This window comes from Coregonus clupeaformis, chromosome 10 (genome assembly GCF_020615455.1).
Source record: "Coregonus clupeaformis isolate EN_2021a chromosome 10, ASM2061545v1, whole genome shotgun sequence".
In the NCBI taxonomy this organism is placed as follows: domain Eukaryota; kingdom Metazoa; phylum Chordata; class Actinopteri; order Salmoniformes; family Salmonidae; genus Coregonus; species Coregonus clupeaformis.
The window spans coordinates 37,204,568-37,232,042 of NC_059201.1; the positions used below are offsets into that span (position 1 = coordinate 37,204,568).

Sequence of the window (27,475 nt, forward strand, 5' to 3'; positions counted from 1 at the left end):
GTTGCAACAGTTCCTGGGCTTTGCCAACTTTTATAGGAGATTCATCAGAAACTATAGCACAGTGGCTGCACCCCTCACGGCGCTAACCAGCACTAAACAACCGTACCAATGGACATCAGCTGCTGATAAGGCCTTCAATATCCTCAAGACATGTTTCACTTCTGCTCCCATCCTCCAGATGCCAGATGCAGCAAGGCAGTTTGTGGTGGAGGTAGATGCTTCGGACGTGGGAGTGGGTGCAGTGCTTTCTCAAAGAGCAGCTGAGGATGGCAAGATGCACCCCTGTGCCTTCTACTCCCGTCGGCTAACCCCTGCCGAATGCAACTACGACATTGGGAACCGCGAGCTGTTGGCTGTCAAGCTCGCCCTTGAAGAATGGCGGCACTGGTTAGAGGGGTCAAAGGAACCATTCGTAGTGTGGACAGACCACAAGAACCTGGAGTATATCCAAACAGCCAGGAGGCTGAACTCCCGTCAACAGCGGTGGTCTCTGTTCTTTACGCGCTTCAATTTCACGCTCTCCTACCGCCCGGGATCTCGCAACATCAAACCTGATGCTCTTTCCCGGATGTTTCAGAAGGACGAGACCACCGCCATGACAGCTCCCATTCTTCCCAGCCACTTGGTCGTAGCGGCCCTCACCTGGGAGATCGAGAAGCAGGTCATGGAGGCTCTTCGGGACCAGCCAGGTCCAAGCACCAGCGCCCCCAACCGTCTGTTTGTTCCAGCAAATCTCAGGTCACCTGTGATTCAGTGGGGGCACGAATCCCGTCTGGCCTGTCATCCCGGCATCACTCGCACCCTTCATCTGGTCCGCCAGCGGTTCTGGTGGCGGGGGATGAGACGGGATGTCCGAGAATTCATCCGAGCTTGTCCCACTTGTAACCGAAACAAGACTCCCAACCAGCCTCCTGCTGGGTTGCTGCAACCCCTACTCATACCCAAGAGGCCCTGGTCCCACGTTTCACTGGACTTTGTTACGGGCCTTCCGCCCTCTGACGGACACACAGTCATCCTTACCATTGTTGACCGCTTTAGTAAGATGACCCACTTCGTGCCCCTTCCCAAACTACCCTCTGCTAAAGAGACCTCCCAGGTGGTCCTGGAACATGTGTTTCGTATCCATGGCCTACCCCAGGATATAGTGTCAGACCGGGGCCCGCAATTCTCAGCAACCTTTTGGAAGGAGTTCTGTCATCTCCTTGGGGCCACCGCCAGCCTATCGTCTGGATTCCACCCGCAGTCAAACGGCCAGACTGAACGCATGAACCAGGAGCTGGAGAAGGCACTGAGGTGTGTGGCTTCCCAAAATCCCCGGGCCTGGGCTCAACACCTGCTCTGGGTGGAATATGCCCATAATTCACTCACCAGTTCCTCCACCGGGCTCTCCCCCTTTCAGTGTGTCTACGGGTATCAACCTCCACTGTTTGCCAGCCAGGAGGCGGATGCCACCTGTCCGTCTGCTCTTGCGTATGCCCGCCGCTGCCGCCGCACTTGGGCCCAGGCTCGCACTGTGCTCCTGAAGTCTGGAACCAGCTACGCCGTCGGTGCCAACCGACGGAGGACCCCAGCACCTACTTACCGGGTTGGTCAGAAGGTCTGGCTGTCTGCCCGGGATCTGCCGCTGCGGGTTGTATCACGAAAGCTGGCCCCTCGCTTCATTGGTCCTTTTCCTGTGCAGAAAGTCATCAGTCCAACGGCGGTCCGACTTCAGTTGCCCGCTTCCATGCGGGTCCACCCCACCTTCCACGTCTCCAAGGTCAAGCCGGTCCATGAAAGTCCCCTGGTCCCTGCAGCTCCGGCGCCACCTCCTCCGCGCCTCGTAGATGGCGGTCCTGTCTTCACCGTCCGGCGGCTGCTCCGCTCTAGGCGAAGGGGTAGGGGTCTCCAGTACCTCGTTGATTGGGAGGGATATGGTCCAGAGGAGAGGACCTGGATCCCGGCCAGGAGGATAGTGGACCGGACCCTTATCACTGACTTCCACCGACTACATCCTGATCAGCCTGCAATCCGTAGGGGCCGTCCAAGAGGGGTTCCTAGCCGTCCGGCCCGCCCTGCTCCTGTCTCAGTGCCTGTCCTGTCTCCCGACCGTGACCCTCCAGCTCCTTCTGAGGATGAGGAGATTCACTCGGACCGCTCGGAGGAGTTCTGACCCGCCGCCTGCTCCCCTCCACCCTCCCGGCATGATGTTGTTCTTGGGACTTCTGGGGCCGTCCCTTGGAGGGGGGGTCCTGTCATGAGCACTCTCTCTCCCTGGTAGCAACATTAATTGCATTCAATTATCTTCCACTCTGCTCACCTCCCTCTCTCTACTCAGCCTAACTAGCTCCACCTGCCCTGCTCTGCTCTTGTTACCTGGCCAGCTGCACTGCATTTCCCACTCACCATCCTCACCTTGCCTCACTCTGTTCTAATTACTCTGCCAGCTGAACTGCATTTCCCCACTACCTCTCCCAGTATATCAAGCCCTGGTTTTCAGCCAAGCCCTGTCAGATCGTCTTCAAACCCGGACCAGTAACCTGCCTGTCTGCGCTCTGACTCCTGTTTGTGATACCGATCCTTTCTTGACTGCCTCCTTGTTCTACTGCCCCGTCTATCCCAACCTGCCTTCTGGACCTCGACTACTCTCCGATCTTCAGCCCCTCCGGTAACTCGTTTCTGCCTTCTGTCTCTCACCACGATATTTGCCCAGCCCTGATCAGTACTTCTGCCTGCCATTCATATTGCTGTTGTGTGTGTGTGTTCCCCCAGGTCTCCGACCACCAGATGAGCGTGCCCAGACGTTTCACCACCCTCAGCCCGATACGCCGCTCCATCACTGGGGAACACACACACTAAGCACTTGGACTGGACACCCCCGGACATTTGGTGACCCCCGGAGCACAGGTACCCACAGGAGGACCCTGAAAGACCCCTGACACCCCTGGGACTCCTCTTCCCGCCTGTAACCTTGAATAAAGAACTCTGAATTTGAACTTGCGCTCTTGGGTCCTCTTCTGTTCGTGACAGTTTGCTCTATAACCTGTTAGTTCATATGCCTCGTGACCGTGATATATAGGCCTAAAGGCCGAGACAATAAGAAGACACAGTGGCAGAATAAATTCAACCACACATTTGTTTCATTACAAAACCGGAGAGCAACATCTGTCCAGTGAAGTCTATGACTCTGTCATACAGTACACGCTTTTAGTTTTGTTGTCCTAGGCTACCTGGCTAAAATACTTGCTTGCTAGCCTAACTTCCTTTCATGGGCAATGATACGCCAGGCCAGCTAGTTAACATTAACATTCTACATCTAGCTAAATATTGGACTTCCATCCTCTCAAGCCAGGGGCACAATGTATGAATTTATGGTTTGATCAGAATCGCCGTTATTATCATTGGCCACAAGTCCAAATCTCTATCTCCATCCATGGCTAATTTAGGAAAGGGACGATTTTAGCTAGCTAGCTAGCCAGCCACTGGAGGACAACAACACAACGAGATGCAACAATTCAAGTTTTTTTCTGTCAATAATGTTCTTTGCCTTGTGATGTGATTGGTCTGAAGCCAAATCCAAACTGGCTTCCCTTGACACTTTTTTTGGGTGCGCCAGGACCATTCACAGCTGTCACTCAGTTTAGCTCAATGCTGATTGGCTATTATTTTATTACTTTTTTATTAAGGGAGGCCAAATGCTCAACCATATAATACTCTTTCTGACCAGACACCATCAGATAGATACGCTACACATACTGAGACAGAGGGGCGCTGTTTCGTTCGCTCGGATGCTTTCTCCAGTGAGATACATTCAGTCTCTTGCGAATTTATGGAAATGTATTTTTCTTGCAAAAAAAAATTGGGAAGCTGGCTTCCCTTGGCATCCATGAATACACGCCACTGCATTTAATGGCTGTTTATGGTCTGTGGCAGTGATTGCAACTAAATGAGTTTGTCCTTACATCATTAAGTTTCTCATTTGTACTGAGATGTAATTAATATTGTCTTGCATATTTGTTCTCTGTCTAGCCAGTCTGTACCAGCCACTATTGATCATTGCTCATTAATATGATTCCCTTATTATTTCCCTGCATGTTATTGCTCAGAAGTTCCAATTTTGAACTCCTTCTTCAAAAGCATGCAGACACACATATCGGTATATAATTTCACTCAAAAACACACAACTCTGTCTAATTTCGCTCACAAACACACAGACAGACACACAAACTCATATATTCACACATACAAAACAGACAGACACACAAACTCATATATTCACTCATACACAGAGACAGACACACAAAATGTAGCTACATATTCAGTTCTACAAATACATACACAGAGTTGTATATGAAAGAATTTGAGATACTATATGTATTGTATTTATATATCTCTGTTGGGCTAACATGTCCAGCTACAGCCAAGATGCCATGGCTATGTTGTGACATGCAGTCCAGATCCACTTGACACACACTGGTTGAATCAACGTTGTTTCCAAGTCATTTCAATGAAATTACGTTGAACCAACGTGGAATAGATGTTGAATTGACGTTTGTGCCCAGTGGGGAGGGCTCTAGATCTGTTCTGTATCTGACAACTATCCTCCACAGGACTGGTCCTGTCAAGCATATACAGTAGGTAATGTCCCAAATTGCACCCTACTCCCTATTTAGTGCACTACTTTTGAGCAGAGGGCAGTGGTCAAAAGTAGTGCACTAAATAGGGAATAGGGTGCCATTTCAAACAGGGCAAAACAAGTGTATTAAATAGACAACTAGAACATATTACAACTCCAACCAGCCAGGCACTATAGTGTCGAATCACTATGCCTGGTTGGTGAATACTAGCAAAAGTGTAGAATCCCTCTCGTTGCATGCATGGTGAAGGAAACCTCACCAGACATCATATTACCCTTGAAATTACCCTGATATTACATTTGTGAAAGAACAGTGTGAATTGCTGTTCAAATAGTCCAGAGTTCACGAGGTGGAAGCTAAATGAGTATTAGCTATTAGCTACACCAAGTGTGAATGAGAGCTTTTCCCAAACGACACCCTATTCCCTGTATTGCACTACTTTTGATCAGGTCATTTGGTGCCATTTGGGACACAGACGAGATCTAGTATTGTTGCCATAAGCCCTGCTGGACCATAGTAATGGAGAGGGCTGAGAGGAGGAGGAGGCTGTTACATCTATTATGCATATTTCCCATGAGGTTTTTGTTGATATTTTGTTCACTAGGTCAGGTGGTCAATGAGAACAAGTCAAGTGTGTTTCTGGGTCAGTCTGTCTGTCTGTCTGTCTGTCTGCCAGTGTGTGTGTCAGTCATTCAGTCACAGCAGTATCTCACACCCTGTTTTAGTTCCTGTAGTCTCTCTGAGATTGGAGTGACGAGGCATTACTTTGAACAGTCAATCAACCCGGCACGCTCACAACAACAGTGGGCTGCAGGGAAAAAAGACCTGCAAAAAAACAAGCCACTCTCTTTGCCATCCTCTCTTATAGTTTCTCTCTTTCTCCCTTTTCTCTCTTTCGTAGCATCGCTTAAGACAGTTAAGTTAACCTTTATGAAATCTGATCTTTCATGGAGAGCCAGCACTCGTTTACCTCTCTCTCTCTCTCCCTCTGTCACTCTCTCTCTCTGCCTGTTCTGAGGCAATCATGTGGATCTTTATGAAATCTGATCTTTTTTTAAAAATGAAAAAGCATAAAATTACAGCAACACTATCACGGTCTCTCCCCCATTTCATTTCATTTCTCTCTTCTGCCCTCCCTCCATCTTGGTCTCCCTCTACATCTTTATCACTCATTCCCCTGTCTTCATCTCTCCATTGCCGTCCTCTCAATCTTCATTTCTCTCCCATCTTGTCATCCATTTTCTACTACTCTAGTCGTTGCTGGTAGTGTGTGTGTATGTGCATACTGCATCCTGTCACCTCCTGCCATGGATTGAAACACAAATTACAGATATCAATGCTTCATGGAGAGAGAGAGAGAGAGAGAGAGAGAGAGAGAGAGAGAGAGAGAGAGAGAGAGAGAGAGAGAGAGAGAGAGAGAGAGAGAGAGAGAGAGAGAGAGAGAGAGAGAGAGAGAGAGAGAGAGAGAGAGAGAGAGAGAGAGAGAGAGAGAGAGAGAGAGAGAGAGAGAGAGAGAGAGAGAGAGAGAGAGAGAGAGAGAGAGAGAGGGTGGGTGCGTGCGTGCGTGCGTGTGGAAATCATTTAGCAGTGAGAAGCCTACAGAGAGCTGGATCTATGGCATCTATTACAGGGATAGACCACAGCACTATCATACAAAACACACATTGTCTAAATGCCAGTGGAAAACAAATATGTTAATAAAGTCTAATCAGGATCTATTCTTCTCACACACCCTTTTTCTTGTTTTTGCTCCTCTATCTTTGCTGGCTGCCATGTCAAGCTAATGCTAAACATCATCAGGTCTCAGCCAGCCACACCCTCAGTCAAGCAGACAGACGCTGTCTGCGTCTAAAATGGCACCTTATTCTCTACATAGTGCACTACTTTTGGCCAGAGCCCATACTTTTGAAGGAGCCCTGGACCAGAAAGATAGTCAAACAGGCAGACAGAGACACTGGCTACGTCTGAAATGGCACCCTATTCCCTATATAGTGCACTGAATAAGGCATAGGGTGGCATTTGGGACGCAGCCGCAGACAAACACAGTGGTAATACGAGGAATGGTGTAGCAGACCGAGACAGACAGAGACAGGCATAGGTACTCTGGTCAAGTAGGGGCCCTGGTCAAGAGTAGTACACTACATAGGGAATAGGGTTCCATTTGGGCCGCAAGCCACAGCCAGACACAGTGGTACTGTGAGGAACGGTTGATCAGACAGACACAGACCTAGACATAGCAGTAGACAGACGGAGAAGCCATGCCCTGCAGACCAGTCTTCTGCAGTACCACCAAGCTGCAGCCGGCTAAGCTGCATGGTGCTGCTGAGCACTGCAGTTTGGGGAGAAAGGATGAATTCGAATGCAGTGGTTTATCAACTAGCACAAAACTGGGCCAAGAGACATCAAAAGGCCCCCCTATGGCTTTGTAGCGTACACACACACACACACACACACACACACAAACACACACAAGTGAACGAAAACGCAAACGAGCGCACACACATTCTCCAAAGGCGTTTCCCTCGTTACTAAATGTTGCTAGGCTGGCATTCGAGTTCTAAAGCAGAAACCTTCAGCGGTTGGAAGGGAAATGATCATCCACGTCTTAAAAAGGTGATTAGTGAAAACCTCTCAGTGTTGTGAAAATCTCATTTCGATGTTGTGCTGCAGGAAATGACAGGAAGTTATAGGCCCAGCAGGGGCTTCAGTAGGGCTCCCATAGGCCTGGCATCAGTAGGGCTCCCATAGGCCTGGCATCAGTAGGGCTCCCATAGGCCTGGCATCAGTAGGGCTCCCATAGGCCTGGCATCAGATTGAATAACACTCAGGTGAGATCCAGAGTATTCTGCTACTCAGTGTAGTACACTGAGCAGCAGAATCAGTGGAGGCTGGTGAGGGGAGTACAGCACATAATAATGTATTGGAACAGAATCCATAGAACAGTATCAAGCATATGGTTTCCATGTGTTTGATACCATTCCATTTATTCCATTCCAGCCATTATTATGAGCTGTACTCCCCTCACCAGCCTCCACTGATTCTGCTGCTCAGTGTACTACACCAGTGTTTATCAACCTCCGGTCCGTGGGATAGTTAACAGTTATAGTAAGTCAGTTCTACAGAGCCAGTTGAAACGCAAGCGGCCCCCAAACGAGGACAAACCATTTTTGAGAAACCCTGTGCTACACAGAATATTGGACTGAGTATGAGGTTCGATTTAGGGGCAGAGAAGTACTCTGTTAAGTTGAAGTATGAAGCTCTCTGCTCTCTAAATAAATGGAGCCTTCAGCATTGGTGAGGAATCGGCACATTCTACTGAAGTGAGATATGGAACTTCTGCCCAAGTGATGCCTGGACAGTTCCGCTAGCTCAAGAAAGACATGGAATATTCTATTCAGGTAAGGTATGCAATGTTTTGTCAATGTGAGCTTGGAATGTGAAGTCAGAGGCTGTGTCCCAAATGGCACCATATTCCCTACATAGTGCACTACTTTTGACCAGAACCCTACACTCGGCTGTCCCCATAGGATAACCCTTTTTGCTTCCAGGTAGAACCCTTTTTGGTTCAATGTAGAACCCTCTGTGGAAAGGGTTATACATGGAACCCAAAAGGGTTCTATCTGGACCAAAAAGGGTACTTCAAAGGGTTCTCCTATGGGGACAGCCGAAAAACCCTTTTACGTTCTAGATAGCACCTTTTCTTCTTAGAGTGTATGGGCCCTGGTCAAAAGAAGTGCACTATATAGGCAATAGTGTACTATTTGGGACACAGTCAGAGAGATTCTTAGAATGCTGTGGTCTAGTGAGGTACAGTATGTAACTCTAAAGCTACCAAGGTGAATTATGGAACATTCTGCAGAGGTGACACGCATTTAAAGACAAAACACACACACAGATGCATGCACACACACACACACGTACGCATGCACACACACACACACGCACACACAAACCAGCCCCCTACCCTGGGCGGCAGCTGTCACTCTGTCCCGTAGATGGCAGCCTGTTGTAAACCCTTATGTTATCTGTCACTGCTACAGTATTTACCCAACTAACTCAACCAACAGCCTCTTGTACACTTCACTTCAGCCACTGTTGACAGGATCCTATCTACAATGCCTGGAACGAAAGAAGAAATAGGCTAAGTTCCAAATGACACCCATAGGGCTCTGGTCAAAAGTAGTGCCTATATATATGGAATAGGGTGCCATTTGGGATGCGGACATAGACTAGAATAACAAAATAAACAAAATGGCACAATTCATTTTTTTTACCTAACTTACTCAATGGAACACCGAATGTTATGGAAAATAAAAAATAACCTTTCCCTTATATGCAATATCTGGTGGTTTTCTTTGTATTTTGTGTCTGAAAATTCATTGTGTTGTGTCTCGGTGGGATGCTTGACCAGTTTAGGCCAGTCTGCTGACTGGCGCACACTACCTCACAAAACCTCAACTCTAGACTCTGCTGACTGGCGCACACTACCTCACAAAACCTCAACTCTAGACTCTGCTGACTGGCGCACACTACCTCACAAAACCTCAACTCTAGACTCTGCTGACTGGCGCACACTACCTCACAAAACCTCAACTCTAGACTCTGCTGACTGGCGCACACTACCTCACAAAACCTCAACTCTAGACTCTGCTGACTGGCGCACACTACCTCACAAAACCTCAACTCTAGACTCTGCTGACTGGCGCACACTACCTCACAAAACCTCAACTCTAGACTCTGCTGACTGGCGCACACTACCTCACAAAACCTCAACTCTAGACTCTGCTGACTGGCGCACACTACCTCACAAAACCTCAACTCTAGACTCTGCTGACTGGCGCACACTACCTCACAAAACCTCAACTCTAGACTCTGCTGACTGGCGCACACTACCTCACAAAACCTCAACTCTAGACTCTGCTGACTGGCGCACACTACCTCACAAAACCTCAACTCTAGACTCTGCTGACTGGCGCACACTACCTCACAAAACCTCAACTCTAGACTCTGCTGACTGGCGCACACTACCTCACAAAACCTCAACTCTAGACTCTGCTGACTGGCGCACACTACCTCACAAAACCTCAACTCTAGACTCTGCTGACTGGCGCACACTACCTCACAAAACCTCAACTCTAGACTCTGCTGACTGGCGCACACTACCTCACAAAACCTCAACTCTAGACTCTGCTGACTGGCGCACACTACCTCACAAAACCTCAACTCTAGACTCTGCTGACTGGGCGCACACTACCTCACAAAACCTCAACTCTAGACTCTGCTGACTGGCGCACACTACCTCACAAAACCTCAACTCTAGACTCTGCTGACTGGCGCACACTACCTCACAAAACCTCAACTCTAGACTCTGCTGTGGCTTATTATTAGTAATAGGGTTGCAACCGGTAACTTGCCAACATTCCCAGGTTTTCCAGAAATCCTGGTTAGAAGATTCAACATTTCCTGCTTATTCCTTCCTGATTCTGATAATCTTCCAGCTGTGATTTCTGGGAAAAATTTGAATTTTGCTACCCTAGTTGGTAGGTTTGATTTACAAATATTTTCATTGCATATTAGGTAGACAAGCGCTGCAGAATGAACGCCTTGATATCTTGGATTTACTGTCAAATACCCTGATGCAACTAAATATGTGTGGATACACACGATAATGAGTTATTAAAATGTACAAGCATGGTGTTTACTATAGTTGGTGTTTAATGGGATTAAGACATGGGTTTCTTGGAGAGATAGTAGCAGAAATCCTTGAGCCTCGGGATTGGAGGGTTTAGGATGCGTCCGAAATAGTAACCTATTCCCATACGGGCCCTGGTCAAATGTCAAGTGCACTATGAAGGGAATAGGGTCCCATTTAGGACGCAAGCCATATTCTCTGTGCTGCAGCTAGCCCAGTTTTCAGACCAGGCAGTTTTTCAAACTAATCTTTTAGCCAAAAGCTGACAAGCTCGCTCTCCAATTGGTTTTCATTGTTTGACTAAATCATGAATGACTTCGTAATTAAATCATGATTCCATCATGTCCGCTCCTCATGTGAATTCTCTGAAATCAGCCGATCCTCCATGGCTTCACATTATGGTTTAACCACGTCTGATTTTGATCGACCTCTCTCTCTCTCTCTCTCTCTCTCTCTCTCTCTCTCTCTCTCTCTCTCTCTCTCTCTCTCTCTCTCTCTCTCTCTCTCTCTCTCTCTCTCTCTCTCTCTCTCTCTCTCTCTCTCTCTCTCTCTCTCTCCCTCTCTCTCTCTCCAGGCTCTCTTATCTGCCTCAGTTCAATTGAAATGGCTTTAATATCCCCAAACCAATGGTTATTGATGCCATGACAAAGATATCATGTGATAGAGGTCTTCAAAAAAGGGACAACTGTGTTCTCTCTCTCCCTCTCATATTTCCCCCTCTCAATCCTCCCTCTTCCGCTCTCTCTATATCTCCCCCTCTCTCTATCCCCCCCTCTTTATATAGAGAGGAGAGAACGGGGGGGAGAGAGGGAGCCAATGTCAAAGCAGATCCTCCCCTGCATGATGGTTGGTGGGAGACCACTGGAGTGTGTCTGTGCCACTTTCTCTTTCCCTCTGTCTCGCCATCTCTCTCTCTCTCTCTCTCTCTCTCTCTCTCTCTCTCTCTCTCTCTCTCTCTCTCTCTCTCTCTCTCTCTCTCCCATCCTTATAGTTCTCTCCCTCCCTCTGTGTCCCTCTTTCCTTTTTATTTCTGTCTCTCTCCCTCACGTTCCGTCTGTCTCTACATCTCTCTCCCACCCTACAGCTCTATATACACCTCTCTCTCTCTCCCTTCCTCCCTCCAAGCCACTCTCTCCCTGATGAAATTATCAGCCTGTAGACAGCAGAGGATGTTGTTGGGACACCTGACTTCCTCACATAAGACCAGCATGTTATCGTCACTTTCACTTAAAACAAAGAATTAACTGCTGTCTGATGCAGTGTTATCTCTGCTCTTGTTCTATCTAATGCAAATGCAACGCATACGCGTGCACTTAAACACACATGCATGTGCATACCAACAAATACACGCATGCATACGTATACCACACACACATTTACGTACACATATACAGTGGGGTCCGAAATGTACACCCTTGATAAAGATGAGCAAAGAATACTGTATAAAATAAATAATTCAAATATTGAGCTATATCGTATGCTCACAAATAGCTCAGAGAAAGAGATTTTGTTTGACAAGTATTATATTTTTTCAAAAAAAAGATTCGGGTCAATATTATTGACACCCGTGTTTTCAATACCATTCCATATCTCACCTTGCGAGGATAACAGCACTGGGCCTTTAAAAAAAAAAAAAAATGAGTTGGAGAACACATTGGGAGGGATCTTAGACCATTCCTCCATACAGAATCCTTCCAGATCCTTGAGATCCTTCGTCTGCATGTATTTAAACATCAATCTAGGTACGCCATTAGTGAGGATCACTCACACAACAGAGGACAAAAAAATGTCTGACAAAACTGCAGTTCCTCACAATAAAATGACAGCTCTTAAGATTGTTCAATTCAAACCACATTTTCAATGGGTGTCAAGTCCGAAGACTGAGATGGCAATTGCAAAATGTTGATTTTGTGGCCAATTAACCATTTCTTTGCGAATGTTGATGTGTAATTGGGGTTATTGTCTTGCTGGAAGATTCACTTGTGGCAAAGTTTCAGCCTCCTAGCAGAGGCAACCAGGTTTTTGGTTAAAATGTCCTGGTACTTGGTGAAGTTCATGATGCCGTTGACCTTAACAAGGGCCCCAGGACCAGTTTTAAAGCAAAATAGACCCATAACATCAAAGATCCACCACCATATTTTACTGTAGGTATGGGGTTATTTTCTGCTTATGCATTCTCATTTCGATGCCAAACCCACCACTGGTGTGTGAGGCCATAGAGCTCTATTTTCATGTCATCTGACCAAAGCACCGGTTCCAATCCAAGTGCCAATGCCATTTAGCAAACTCCAGGCATTTATATTTGTTAGATGACATGAAAATATAGTTATTTTTTAGCATACAATATAGTATTTGAATTACTTATTTTATACAGTGATTTTTGCTCATCTTTATCAAGGGTGTCAATAATTTAGGATCCCACTTTACATGCGCGCGCGCGCGCACACACACACACACACACACACACACACACACACACACACACACACACACACACACACACACACACACACACACACACACACACACACACACACACACACACACACATATATATACATATACATATACACAACATCCATCTCCCCATTTCAGATGACTGGATGAGCATGGATGATTGACACTCCTGCAATTGGTTGATGGCATATCATGGCCATATGTTAGACCCTGTTAATGTCACTCTAAATTGCATGGCTGTCATGATGTTGTTTTTATGCTGCCTCATCTTCAGTCTCACACCATCAAAAATGGCTATGTCTCAAATGGCAGCCTATTCCCTATTTAGTGCACTACTTTTGACCAAAAGTAGGGCACTATATAGGGAATAGGGTGCCATTTGGGAATCATCCAATGAGTTCCATTCCACCAGGATCAGGATGGTACATTAGCCTATCATAAATCAACTGTGAGGGGAAGTCAGGGCTGCTGTGTGCTGAAAACTAGGACTGTGTCCCAAATGACACCCTATTCATTATGTAGCTCACTACTTTTGAACAGAGCCCTATGGGCCCTGGTCAAAAGTAGTGCACTACATAGAGAATACAGTGCCATTTGGGACAAAGTCTAGCTAGCTACCACTCCCACACAGAGCTTTGCTATTGTGGTAAATGCTGTGCATGTACTAATGAATTCAGCCCTCTTTTAGATAGCTGAAGGAATAGTATTGTGCTCTCCAGCATTATTAACATTGTAGTCATCATTGTAGGCTCTACAATCTATCCACCTTCTCAATATGACCACTATTTTATCATCTTCCTCGAGCTTGCCCTCCCTTTTCTACTGTTCACCCTCCTCCTCCTGCTCCTCCACCTCTTCCTCCTCCTCCTCATCATCAATATAGAGCGATACAGAAAATGTAATGTAATTGTACCGTAAGTAGATTTGTGCTGTGCAGTAGGCTGGGAGCCACACAGACCGACCCAGTCCATGGTAACTGGGTTAGAGGTTAAATCTCATGGTCCTGTGCTTTCTCACGGGCTAGATCAAGCGGAACACTCTGCCTCTCTCTCTCTCTCTCAGCCTGTGACAAGCTCACCCAAGGCTCAGCTGAAAAATACCAACACCCACGGACACACTGCTCTCTCGGATTCTCTATCTCTCTCTTACCCTCTATGTCTTTATCTATACCCCACTCGCTCTCTCACTCTCGCTCTCTGTACAGTAGCTCTTTCCCCATCTAATTCATTTCAATTTCACTCTTTCTCCCCCTCCCTGAACCCCACCTCCTCTCCTCCCATTCTCTCCTCTCTCCTCTATTTCCTATCCTCCTCCCCTCTCAATTTATCCTTCCATTCTCTCCTCTCTCTCCTATTTCAAGCCTGCGGCATCTCATCTCTATCTCTTGTCCACTCTTATTTGCACACACCCGCTCCAATATATTTTCATCTCATATACAGTACAGTACACTCTCTCTCTCACTCACACTCACACACACACACACTCTCCCTCTCCCACTCAGTCACAGACATGTTGCTGCATCTCCAGAGGGCCAGTGAGTAGTGTGGTTGGAGCTGGTCCTGGGGCAGTGCCCTGTTGATGGCCAGTCACAGTCCCAGGATGAATTACCCTACTATGGGTTATTTACCTTGGCCCTCCCCTGTCCTCCCAACAGGCCTTGGTCCTCGCCACCGGAGGATTCACCACCACCAGATGCTGGTCAAAAGTAGTGCACTATGTAGGGAATAGGGTGCCATTGGGCCCTGGTCAAAAGTAGTGCACTATGTAGGGAATAGAGTGCCATTTGGGATGCATACACTGATTTCATGACTCACTGACTCTATAAAACCAACCACCCTGACCAAATGACTCTGTTATAACCCGGACCATAGTCTCTAACCACATTCTACAACCCTTACCACATTCTATAAACCTGACCACATTCTCTGTTCCTGATGTCCTGACCCAATGTCACGGTTTCGGCCGAGACTGCTCCTCCTCCTGGTTCGGGCAGGCTTCGGCGTTCGCCGTCCCCGGAGTACTAGCTGCCACCGCTCTATGTTTCATCATTTGATTGCTTTTGTCTGTCTGTATCACCTGTGTCCAGTTGTGTGTTGATTACGTGTCTTATAAGTTCCTTGTTTTGTTCTAGTATGATTGTGTGTTGTTATTTACTGCCACAGTGTCGGAGCTACGTCTTGCTCGCTGTTTGTTTTGTGTTTTAGTGTTTACGCGTGTGCGTAATTCTCCCTCGCCTCTTTGTGTATTTTTTGAGGTCGGAGGTTTTTCCTATTATACTTTGGACTATTAAATTCTGTTGGACTTAACCTCAGTGTCCTGCGCCTGACTCCTCCACCATATCCACATCGGTTTAGTGACACCCAAACTCATCATGCATTGTAAAACATGATGATAAACAAACAATATATTTTATAACTGTTAAACAGGTCAATAACTTATTTGTAAATATATTCCCCCTAACTGTTCCACACAGTCGATCAGAAGCAGGTCCTACCTCGGTGAGGTGCGGGTTGGGGTTGAAGCCACACTGGTTGCACACCATAGATCGGCACTGGGTGCATGTGCTGCAGTTTGGCTGGTTGTCCTCCGTGGTGCCCGTCAGGTCGGCCGTCTTACAGACAGGGCACAACTTGCTGCTGGGCATGGGGGCGATCTGGGGCACGGAGTAGGGCGAGGTGGGGGTGACGGCGGGGGACACCGATGGGGAACGTCCCGTCCTGCTACTACCCACATCCACCTGTAGGTTCTTGCGGGCAACGTGGCCCTGGCCCTGCTGCTCCCGCTGGGAGGCCAGGCGGTCCCCCGTCCCAGGCCCAGTCTGGACCCCCGCCTTGGGCCCGGACCCAGGGTCTGGCTGGGGGGGTCTTCCAGAGATGCTGTGGAGGACAGACACACGTTAGACTCTCGTGAGAGGATGTTATGTTACATCTCAGAAAAACAGGGCTTTGGTGTCAAAGATTGAACAGAAACGTCTTAAAGTGTTAACAGAGAGCAATGATTTGAATATTAAAGTATCAACATTGAAACATATCAATTTTTTGGTCATGAATCCTGAATGAAAGGGTTTGCAAGTTGCCAATTTGCTTTGCTTTGCCCAATACCAATATGGGCACATGAAAAAGGAAAGACTGTGTGAGCTGGAGAAATTGACTGTTTTCTCTTGGTGAGGTAAGAGGAGAACAGCGTTTGGCTCCTTCAAAGAGCGGTGAATGTTTTTTCCTTTCTGCTTCACTGCTTCCTCTTCCACAGTTTCAGCCTTCTGACCCCCTGGCAGTGGAAAAGACACAGGCAGTGTCTCAAATGGCACCCTATTCCCTATATAGTGCACTACCTTTGACCAGAGAACTGTTCAAAAATAGTGCACTATATATGGAATAGGGAGCCATTTGAGACACAGACACCGTTTCCCCTACAGTACAATAGCTCTGGAGATGGAAGGAGGCAGTGGGCAACTGAACAAAACACTCGCCCTCTCAAACACACATGTACCCCGCTGAGCACTGAACCAAGCATGCATACATGTAATTCAAGTAGTGGTTTGTGTTGAGTCTATATGGAATAAACATGCTGGTGTCTGCAGCCTATGAGAGGTTTAGATAGTATTGAGTCTTGGCTATGTAGTGAACTGCATTCAGTCTGCTACGTTCCTAAAATTCCTTTCTGGTGAATTGTCTCTGTGGACTTAACACCATGTCGCTCTCTTGATGGAGAAGAGAGGAGAGGAGAAGAGAATGAAAAGACAAGAAGAAAGGTGGTTTATCAGACGTTAGCAGCACTAATGACTTCCTCTCTTCTCTCTTCTCTCTTTCACATTCTGCCCTGCAGACACCAGCCCATGGATTAGCTACAGCAATTAAAATAGAAATCATAGCTTTCTGCTTTCTTTGAGAACAACAACGCTACGCAGGCCTTGTTTTGATGCTCACGTCTTCTTCAAAGTCCAGGAGCCTCAATCAGTAGTCAGTACTCTGCTCGGCAGCACACCACTTCCAGGTGGGAGAAGGAAATGAGGGAAGAGAGAATGAAAATAGAACTGTTTGTGACAGTGAGTCACTGAAGACGGGCTGAGCAGAGTAGAGCAGAGCAGCTGGTTGTGGAAACAGCTCAAATCACCAGTTTTTCTCTCGCTCTCTCTCTCTCTCTCTCTCTCTCTCTCTAGGAATCGTTCTGTTCACCTAAGAACTGCTCACAGAAACACTAGCACTATAAAGGCTTGACAAAAACTATCCTTGACAAAGTCTTCCTGGCTGTGTGCCATATCCACAATATAATTTGTAATAATGAGCCGGATGAAATGAGCTAAGCTAGGCTCCCGGTTACATCAAATACACATCTATGAGATGTAAAATGTCTTATTAGAAGACCGCCAAGCCTGTTGCTCTACATTGGGCAAAGTGAGGGAGACCTCAGTTGTAATCACAATGGACCCTACCATCGCTTCTTTTCAATGACAGAAAATAAATAAACGTATTATGCTATTAAGTGGTCATCATGGTAGTAATACTGACCATCAGCTATCACTGTTCAACTCATGGCAACCGATGCACTTCTCCATTCCATAGTTTGCAACTCTATTACCAACAAACTGCAACTATTTTGGAAAGGGGTCAAATATAGCAGCATTCATTCTTTTTCGGTTAAACACAAATTGTTATGCTAATAAAGGCTTGTACAGTGGAATCCCCTGTGGTCCTTAAAAAAGCCCAATCCTCAGGCGTTAAACACACACACACTTCAGGCATTAAACCAAACGGCAGGAAGCCACGAATGGGATCGCAGCGCTCTATAGGATAGATCTCACCATCCACCTCTTCAAACAACCTCTTCAGATGCTTTCATCAGCCAGTGAATAGCACTCTGTTGAAAGCAAAGCACCTTGAAATTCATCTGTTGTTATTAAGCAATGAGAGGAAAGGCAGGTGGTTTGCTTTATCCCAGAGTGAATAGTATAAACGCTTCGTGTACTCTCCTCTCCGATAAGTCTGATGCCAGTAGAAGTGAGTAGGAAGCAGAGCCTTTGTTGGTGTGCGTGAATGTTTGAGAGCGAGAATGCTAGGCTCTGTACCACTGTACCAAATACCAATGTCACTGACAATCAAGTGAACAGCATTGCTTACCTACACAGGTCAACTGTGCATCTGCAGTAGGCCTACGATGTACAGTATGTACAGCTATTACCTTCAGTACAGGCTACTATATAAAATGATATTCTGAGTACAGACACATATGTATATTCTCAGTCATTACAAATGAATCTATGTAGTGTATACTCTCAGTACGGAGGCCTCTATCCTCACTGCACATTTTCAACGCAGATAATAATATAATCATATATGCCATTTAGCAGACACATTTATCCAAAGCACCTTACAATCATGCGTGCATACATTTTTGTATGGGTGGCCCCAGCGGGAAACGAACACACAATCCTGGCGATGCAAGCGCCATGCTCTACCAACTGAGCCACACAGAAAACTGACAGACACAATTCCGGTACAGACAGATATTCAGACACTGTCAGAGGTACAATCCTAGCTGCTGTATTCAGCACACAGAGCTTCTCTGTGAAGAGACAGACGGAGCTGACCTCTTCAGAACCGACACAGGGCTGTGCTCACTAATGGTGCTTCATGTGGGTCCTTTTAGCAGGGAATTATTCCAATCTATACTGAATATATACTGAAATAAATGGACAGGCAATTACCATTTCCTTTATGAACATGGTCAGTGACAGTGAACTCAATATTTCAGCAGCAGGAGATAGTGCTGGGGTGCGTCCCAAATGTCACCCTATTCCCTATATAGTGCACTCCTTTTGACTCATAGGTCCTAAAAGTAGTGCACTATATAGGGAATAGTGTGCCATTTGAGATGTAGACAGGGTTTCTCTGACTCCCTCCCCTCTTTGTCCTGATAGAGGTAATAGTCTGGAGAAAATCTCACACCCCAGAGAGTTCCTTAGTTTCTTCACAGATTTACATCATCCTCTCTGTCTTCTACTGGAAGGGAAATGGGTAGCCAGCTGAGAGTGAGAATTAGAGTCTCTCTCTGTGTCTGTCTGTGTGTGTGTGTTCGTGTGTGTGCGAGAGAGAGAAGTAGAGTGAAGGTTTTGATGTGAACATGTGTGTACAACATGTTCAGAATTGTGTGCGGGAATGCTCTCAGTTCCAGATATCTGTGTACTGTATGTTTGTGAAATTCAATGACAGTAAACTGTGAGTACATACAGTGAGGGAAAAAAGTATCAATATCCCCTGCTGATTTTGTACGTTTGCCCACTGACAAAGAAATGATCAGTCTATAATTTTAATGGTAGGTTTATTTGAACAGTGAGAGACAGAATAACAACAAAAAAATCCAGAAAAACACATGTCAAAAATGTTATAAATTGATTTGCATTTTTTTATTTGTTTTTATTTCACCTTTATTTAACCAGGTAAGCCAGTTGAGAACAAGTTCTCAAAGTCAAAAAATACAACAGAAAATATATATATACAGTGTGTGCAAATGTAGCAAGTTATGGAGGTAAGGCAATAAATAAGCTATAGTGCAAAATAATTACAATTAGTATTAACACTGGAATGATAAATAATAATAATAAATAATAAGCCATTTAGCAGACGCTTTTATCCAAAGCGACTTACAGTCATGTGTGCATACATTTTTGTGTATGGGTGGTCCCGGGGATCGAACCCACTACCCTGGCGTTACAAACGCCGCGCTCTACCAGCTGAGCTACAGAGGACCACATGATGAATGATAGATGTGCAAGAGATTATGTGCAAATAGAGATACTGGGGTGCATATGAGCAAAATAAATAACAATATAGGGATGAGGTAGTTGGGTGGGCTAATTACAGAGGGAGGGAAATAAGGGAAATAAGTATTTGACCCCACCTCAATCAGAAAGATTTCTGGCTCCCAGGTGTCTTTTATACAGGTAACGAGCTGAGATTAGGAGCACACTCTTAAAGGGAGTGCTCCTAATCTCAGTTTGTTACCTGTATAAAAGACACCTGTCCACAGAAGCAATCAATCAATCAGATTCCAAACTCTCCACCATGGCCAAGACCAAAGAGCTCTCCAAGGATGTCAGGGACAAGATTGTAGACCTACACAAGGCTGGAATGGGCTACAAGACCATCGTCAAGCAGCTTGGTGAGAAGGTGACAACAGTTGGTGCAATTATTCGCAAATGGAAGAAACACAAAATAACTGTCAATCTCCCTCGGCCTGGGGCTCCATGCAAGATCTCACTTCGTGGAGTTGCAATGATCATGAGAACGGTGAGGAATCAGCCCAGAACTACACGGGAGGATCTTGTCAATGATCTCAAGGCAGCTGGGACCATAGTCACCAAGAAAACAATTGGTAACACACTACGGCGTGAAGGACTGAAATCCTGCAGCGCCCACAAGGTCCCCCTGCTCAAGAAAGCACATATACAGTGGGGAGAACAAGTATTTGATACACTGCCGATTTTGCAGGTTTTCCTACTTACAAAGCATGTAGAGGTCTGTAATTTTTATCATAGGTACACTTCAACTGTGAGAGACGGAATCTAAAACAAAAATCCAGAAAATCACATTGTATGATTTTTAAGTAATTAATTTGCATGTTATTGCATGACATAAGTATTTGATACATCAGAAAAGCAGAACTTAATATTTGGTACAGAAACCTTTGTTTGCAATTACAGAGATCATACGTTTCCTGTAGGTCTTGACCAGGTTTGCACACACTGCAGCAGGGATTTTGGCCCACTCCTCCATACAGACCTTCTCCAGATCCTTCAGGTTTCGGGGCTGTCGCTGGGCAATACGGACTTTCAGCTCCCTCCAAAGATTTTCTATTGGGTTCAGGTCTGGAGACTGGCTAGGCCACTCCAGGACCTTGAGATGCTTCTTACGGAGCCACTCCTTAGTTGCCCTGGTTGTGTGTTTCGGTCGTTGTCATGCTGGAAGATCCAGCCACGACCCATCTTCAATGCTCTTACTGAGGGAAGGAGGTTGTTGGCCAAGATCTCGCGATACATGGCCCCATCCATCCTCCCCTCAATACGGTGCAGTCGTCCTGTCCCCTTTGCAGAAAAGCATCCCCAAAGAATGATGTTTCCACCTCCATGCTTCACGGTTGGGATGGTGTTCTTGGGGTTGTACTCATCCTTCTTCTTCTTCCAAACACGGCGAGTGGAGTTTAGACCAAAAAGCTCTATTTTTGTCTCATCAGACCACATGACCTTCTCCCATTCCTCCTCTGGATCATCCAGATGGTCATTGGCAAACTTCAGACGGGCCTGGACATGCGCTGGCTTGAGCAGGGAAACTTGCATGCGCTGCAGGATTTTAATCCATGACGGCGTAGTGTGTTACTAATGGTTTTCTTTGAGACTGTGGTCCCAGCTCTCTTCGGGTCATTGACCAGGTCCTGCCGTGTAGTTCTGGGCTGATCCCTCACCTTCCTCATGATCATTGATGCCCCACGAGGTGAGATCTTGCATGGAGCCCCAGACCGAGGGTGATTGACCGTCATCTTGAACTTCTTCCATTTTCTAATAATTGCGCCAACAGTTGTTGCCTTCTCACCAAGCTGCTTGCCTGTTGTCCTGTAGTCCATCCCTCACCAGTCCAATTTTATCCCTGATGTCCTTACACAGCTCTCTGGTCTTGGCCATTGTGGAGAGGTTGGAGTCTGTTTGATTGAGTGTGTGGACAGGTGTCTTTTATACAGGTAACAAGTTCAAACAGGTGCAGTTAATACAGGTAATGAGTGGAGAACAGGAGGGCTTCTTAAAGAAAAACTAACAGGTCTGTGAGAGCCGGAATTCTTACTGGTTGGTAGGTGATCAAATACTTATGTCATGCAATAAAATGCAAATTAATTACTTAAAAATCATACAATGTGATTTTCTGGATTTTTGTTTTAGATTCCGTCTCTCACAGTTGAAGTGTACCTATGATAAAACAGACCTCTACATGCTTTGTAAGTAGGAAAACCTGCAAATTCGCAGTGTATCAAATACTTGTTCTCCCTACTGTACATGCCCGTCTGAAGTTTGCCAATGAACATCTGAATGATTCAGAGGAGAACTGGGTGAAAGTGTTGTGGTCAGATGAGACCAAAATGTAGCTCTTTGGCATCAACTCAACTCGCCTTGTTTGGAGGAGGAGGAATGCTGCCTATGACCCCAAGAACACCATCCCCACCGTCAAACATGGAGGTGGAAACATTATGCTTTGGGGGTGTTTTTCTGCTAAGGGGACAGGACAACTTCACCGCATCAAAGGGACGATGGACGGGCCATGTACCGTCAAATCTTGGGTGAGAACCTCCTTCCCTCAGCCAGGGCATTGAAAATGGGTTGTGGATGGGTATTCCAGCATGACAATGACTCAAAACACACGGACAAGGCAACAAAGGAGTGGCTCAAGAAGAAGCACATTAAGGTCCTGGAGTGGCCTAGCCAGTCTCCAGACCTTAATCCCATAGAAAATCTGTGGAGGGAGCTGAAGGTTCGAGTTGCCAAACGTCAGCCTCTAAACCTTAATGACTTGGAGAAGATCTGCAAAGAGGAGTGGGACAAAATCCCTCCTGAGATGTGTGTAAACCTGGTGGCCAACTACAACAAACGTCTGACCTCTGTGATTGCCAACAAGGGTTTTGCCACCAAGTACTAAGTCATGTTTTGCAGAGGGGTCAAATACTTATTTCCCTCATTAAAATGCAAATCAATTGATAACGTTTTTGACATGCGTTTTTCTGGATTTTTTTGTTGTTATTCTGTCTCTCACTGTTCAAATAAACCTACCATTAAAATTATAGACTGATCACTTATTTTTCAGTGGGCAAACGTACAAAATCAGCAGGGGATCAAATACTTTTTTCCCTCACTGTACATAAGCATTTATAATATAATAATAATATGCCATTTAGCAGACGCTTTTATCCAAAGCGACTTACAGTCATGTGTGCATACATTTTTTGTGTATGGGTAGTCCCGGGGATCGAACCCACTACCTTGGCGTTACAAGCGCCGTGCTCTACCAGCTGAGCTACAGAGGACCATTTATGTATTTATGATACAACAACAACCTATCATCACTATCGTCATGATCAACTCAACCACTGATGCTATATTTACTGTGGAAACAACACCATGGATCATTCAGGGACAAGGTGAAATGTCTCAAAGGATAAATAACAGTAGGGAAGAGCTTGTGCCCTTAGGGCTCTGGTCAAAAGCAGTGCACAATTTAGGGAATAGGGGCTATTGGGTGTTTAGGCCCCTTACTTTTTTCCATCTTTACTAACGACATGCCACTGGCTTTGAGTAAAGCCAGTGTGTCCATGTATGCGGATGACTAAACACTATACACGTCAGCTGCTACAGCAACTGAAATAACTGCAACACTTAATAAAGAGTTGCAGTTAGTTTCGGAATGGGTGGCAAGGAATAAGTTAGTCCTAAATATTTCCAAAACTAAACGCATTGTATTTGGGTCAAATCATTCACTAAACCCTAAACCTCAACTACATCTCGTAATGAATAATGTGGAAATTGAGCAAGTTGAGGTGACTAAACTGCTTGGAGTAACCCTGGATTGTAAACTGTCATGGTCAAAGCATATTGATACAACAGTAGCTAAGATGGGGAGAAGTATGTCCATAATTAAGCGCTGCTCTGCCTTCTTAACAACAATATCAACAAGGCAGGTCCTACAGACATTTTAGTCATTTAGCAGACGCTCTTATCCAGAGCAACTTACAGTTAGTGAATACATATTTTTTTTATACTGGCCCCCCGTGGGAATTGAACCCACAACCCTGGCGTTGCAAACGCCATGCTCTATCAACTGAGCTACATCCCTGCCGGCCATTCCCTCCCTACCCTGGACGATGCTGGGCCAATTGTGCGCCGCCCATGAGTCTCCCGGTCGCGGCCGGCTGCGACAGAGCCTGGATTCGAACCAGGATTTCTAGTGGCACAGTTAGCACTGCGATGCAGTGCCTTAGACCACTGCGCCACAGGCCCTAGTTTTGTCGCACCTAGACTACTGTTCAGTAGTGTGGTCAGGTTCCACAAGGAGGGACTTTGGAAAATTGCAGTTGGCTCAGAACATGGCACCACGGCTGGCCCTTAAAAGTACACGGAGCGCTAACATTAATGACATGCATGTTAGTCTCTCCTGGCTTAGAGTGGAAGAGAGATTGACTTCATCACTGCTTGTTTATTTAAGAGGTGTAGACAAGCTGAATGTACCAAGCTGTCTGTTTGGAATACTGGCACACAGCTCGGACACCCATGCAGACCCCACGAGACATGCCACCAGAGGTCTCTTCACAGTCCCCAAGTCCAGAAGAGACTACGGGAAACGCACAGTACTACATAGAGCCATGACTACACGGAACTCTATTCCACATCATGTAACTCAGTCAAGCAGTAAAATCTGATTTAAAAACAGATAAAACAACACTTTATGGAACAGCGCAGACTGTGAAGAGACACACACACACACAGGCACACACACAGCATTCGCAAACACATGCTAACACACTCTACACACACACATTTTAATATTGTTATTTTGCTGTATTATTGATTTTGTATTGTAAATATGTTGTTATGGTAGAGTAGTGTGTAATAAGGTGTTGTGTTATGTATTGTTTTATTGTATGTAAATTGTGGTTGGACCCCAGGAAGAGTAGCCTTGGCAGCCGCCAATGGGGATCCGTAATAAATACAAATACAAAAGTAGTGCACTATAAATGGAATAGGGGACCATTTGGGATGCACCATGATGAATGAATCACCTGGCTTTGGCCACGTCTAGGGTTTTGGAGCCATTGTGAAAATATGCCATTATTTGAAGGGGTCCAAAACATATCAATATCTGTAAGTAATATAGATCTGGATCCAATTCAATGATGTGGCTGCCAAGAATGCAGGGAGGGAGCCATTTCCCCAAGCTTTTCTATCACCTAGGTGGCGGTGCATTGACAAATAACACAGAAGGACTACAGGACTATTATGGGGTCAGCGGTTTAAATGGTACCCTATTCCCTATTTAGTACACCACTTTTGACCAAGGACCATAGGGCTCTGGTCAAAAGTAGTGCACTATACAGGGCATAGGGTGCCATTTGGGACGTCTTCTGTGCCTGTCTGCACATTCAAAGCTGACCCTTGAGTCTCTGCCGAAGCACAAATGGCAGGGATATACTGGTGGGCATCTGAAATGGGACCCTAGACCCTATATAGTGCCCTGCTTTTGACCAGGGTCCATAGCAGTGCAGTGCACTATATTGGAAATAGGGTGCAATTTCAGACACAGGTCTTTAACACAAATCAACTCATAATAATTAAATGGGCCCTGGTCAAAAGTAGTGCACTACTTAGAGAATAGGACACCATTTGGGATGCAAATTATCCACAATGGTCAAATCTGAATGATTGCACACTGCGGACAAATTATGAACCAACCAAGCAGCCATAATTAGAAGGACAACCACGCGACCAGGAGTCTGATCCATTAGGCAATGTGTGAGTCCCAAATGGTGCCCTATTCCCTATGGGCCCTGGTCAAAAGTATTGCACTACATAGGGAATAGGGCACCATTTGGGACGCAAAGAATACAAATGCTGATTAGCAACAGCAACTCCCATGAGCCTTATGGAGGGGTATCTGAGTAAGCCTAGAGACACGTGCTTGTCTGGTAGCTAGAGCTTGGAGTGCTTGGGTTCATCATAGACATTTCTACCACTACTGCTTAACATTACCGGATGTTCAGCTAAATGAAAAATACACTCTGCATAGTGCTATCTATCTATGTGCTTCATTGGCATTTTCCACCCTCATCACGTCTGATGAAGACCTAGGTGTGAAAACATTGTCAATAACGTTTGGAACTGAAGACAGTGCCTCAGTCACCACACACATGGCTTGCGTCCCAAATGGCACCCTATTCCCTATATTCCCTGTGGGCCCTGGTCAAAAGTAGTGGACTACATAGGGAATAGGGTGCCATTTGGGACAGCGCCGTCTATCTGTCCCCTTTGGATTTAGGTCTCCCTCTTTTAGGCAGCTTGTCAGGAATGTGAGAAGAAGATAGCAGTGAGCCTTTAAACCACCTACTGGGTTTTTTAATGAAACATGGTAATGGATTTCCATCTCTCTCGCCCTCTCTCCCTACCTCTCCTTTCTCTCTCTCCAGAGAGACGGCAACACACCTCTATGTTGCAGTCTTGCACCGATTGATTTGCATGGGCTGTTGGCTGAGATATCATCATTAAACATAGCCATGGCAAATGCCGAGCGAACAGCACCAACCGGCAACCCATCTGTGGTGGTCACAGGCTGGGTGATTTGTGATGTACATCTACCACCACCCAGAGAGACAGAAATTCACCGATATGCGAGGAGGAATCTGAATTGATGTACACAGAATTCACATACTGCACATGCAAAAATAGACCTACATACTGTACATAGTGCCTGGACTAGCCTCCTGTGATCCAAAGGGTGTACTTCACTGGAAGGAGGGGGCCCACAGGATTTTTTGAGGGGTACCCTGGAGGTCGCCCCCCCCAGATGGCATATGAACACGTCATAAGCCATGGCAAAAATGTTTAAAATTACAGGAAATTTGCTGTAAAATTGCAACGTTTTCGCTCAGCCTCATGGCAAGATCTGTAGAATAGCAGGAAATGTGCTTTAAAATGCTAAATTCTCTCAGCCTAATCGCAAAATGTGTAAAATTGCAGGAAACTAGCTTTCAAACAGCAAGATTTTCTCTCAGCCTCATGGCAAAATGTGTAGAATAGCATTACATTATGTGTAGAATTGTAGGAAGTTAGCTGTTTATTCCCCCCAAAATCACATATATACATTATATACAGTGGGGAAAAAAAGTATTTAGTCAGCCACCAATTGTGCAAGTTCTCCCACTTAAAAAGATGAGAGAGGCCTGTAATTTTCATCATAGGTACACGTCAACTATGACAGACAAAATGAGGGGAAAAAATCCAGAAAATCACATTGTAGGATTTTTTATGAATTTATTTGCAAATTATGGTGGAAAATAAGTATTTGGTCAATAACAAAAGTTTCTCAATACTTTGTTATATACCCTTTGTTGGCAATGACACAGGTCAAACGTTTTCTGTGAGTCTTCACAAGGTTTTCACACACTGTTGCTGGTATTTTGGCCCATTCCTCCATGCAGATCTCCTCTAGAGCAGTGATGTTTTGGGGCTGTCGCTGGGCAACACAGACTTTCAACTCCCTCCAAAGACTTTCTATGGGGTTGAGATCTGGAGACTGGCTAGGCCACTCCAGGACCTTGAAATGCTTCTTACGAAGCCACTCCTTCGTTGCCCGGGCAGTGTGTTTGGGATCATTGTCATGCTGAAAGACCCAGCCACGTTTCATCTTCAATGTCCTTGCTGATGGAAGGAGGTTTTCACTCAAAATCTCACGATACATGGCCCCATTCATTCTTTCCTTTACACGGATCAGTCGTCCTGGTCCCTTTGCAGAAAAACAGCCCCAAAGCATGATGTTTCCACCCCCATGCTTCACAGTAGGTATGGTGTTCTTTGGATGCAACTCAGCATTATTTGTCCTCCAAACACGACGAGTTGAGTTTTTACCAAAAAGTTCTATTTTGGTTTCATTTGACCATATGACATTCTCCCAATCCTCTTCTGGAT

General features: G+C 45.8%; 1 protein-coding gene across 2 annotated transcripts in view; it reads right to left on the reverse strand.

Moving 5' to 3' along the window:
- The window catches only part of bsnb (bassoon (presynaptic cytomatrix protein) b), a 147,207-nt gene that overhangs the window by 104,205 nt on the left and 15,527 nt on the right, over nucleotides 1-27,475 (reverse strand). For both annotated transcript variants that reach the window (XM_041887189.2, XM_045222991.1), the window contains exon 2: nucleotides 15,260-15,641. In XM_041887189.2, coding sequence (XP_041743123.2) covers nucleotides 15,260-15,641 — 382 coding nt within the window. The remainder of the gene's footprint in view (nucleotides 1-15,259; nucleotides 15,642-27,475) is intronic.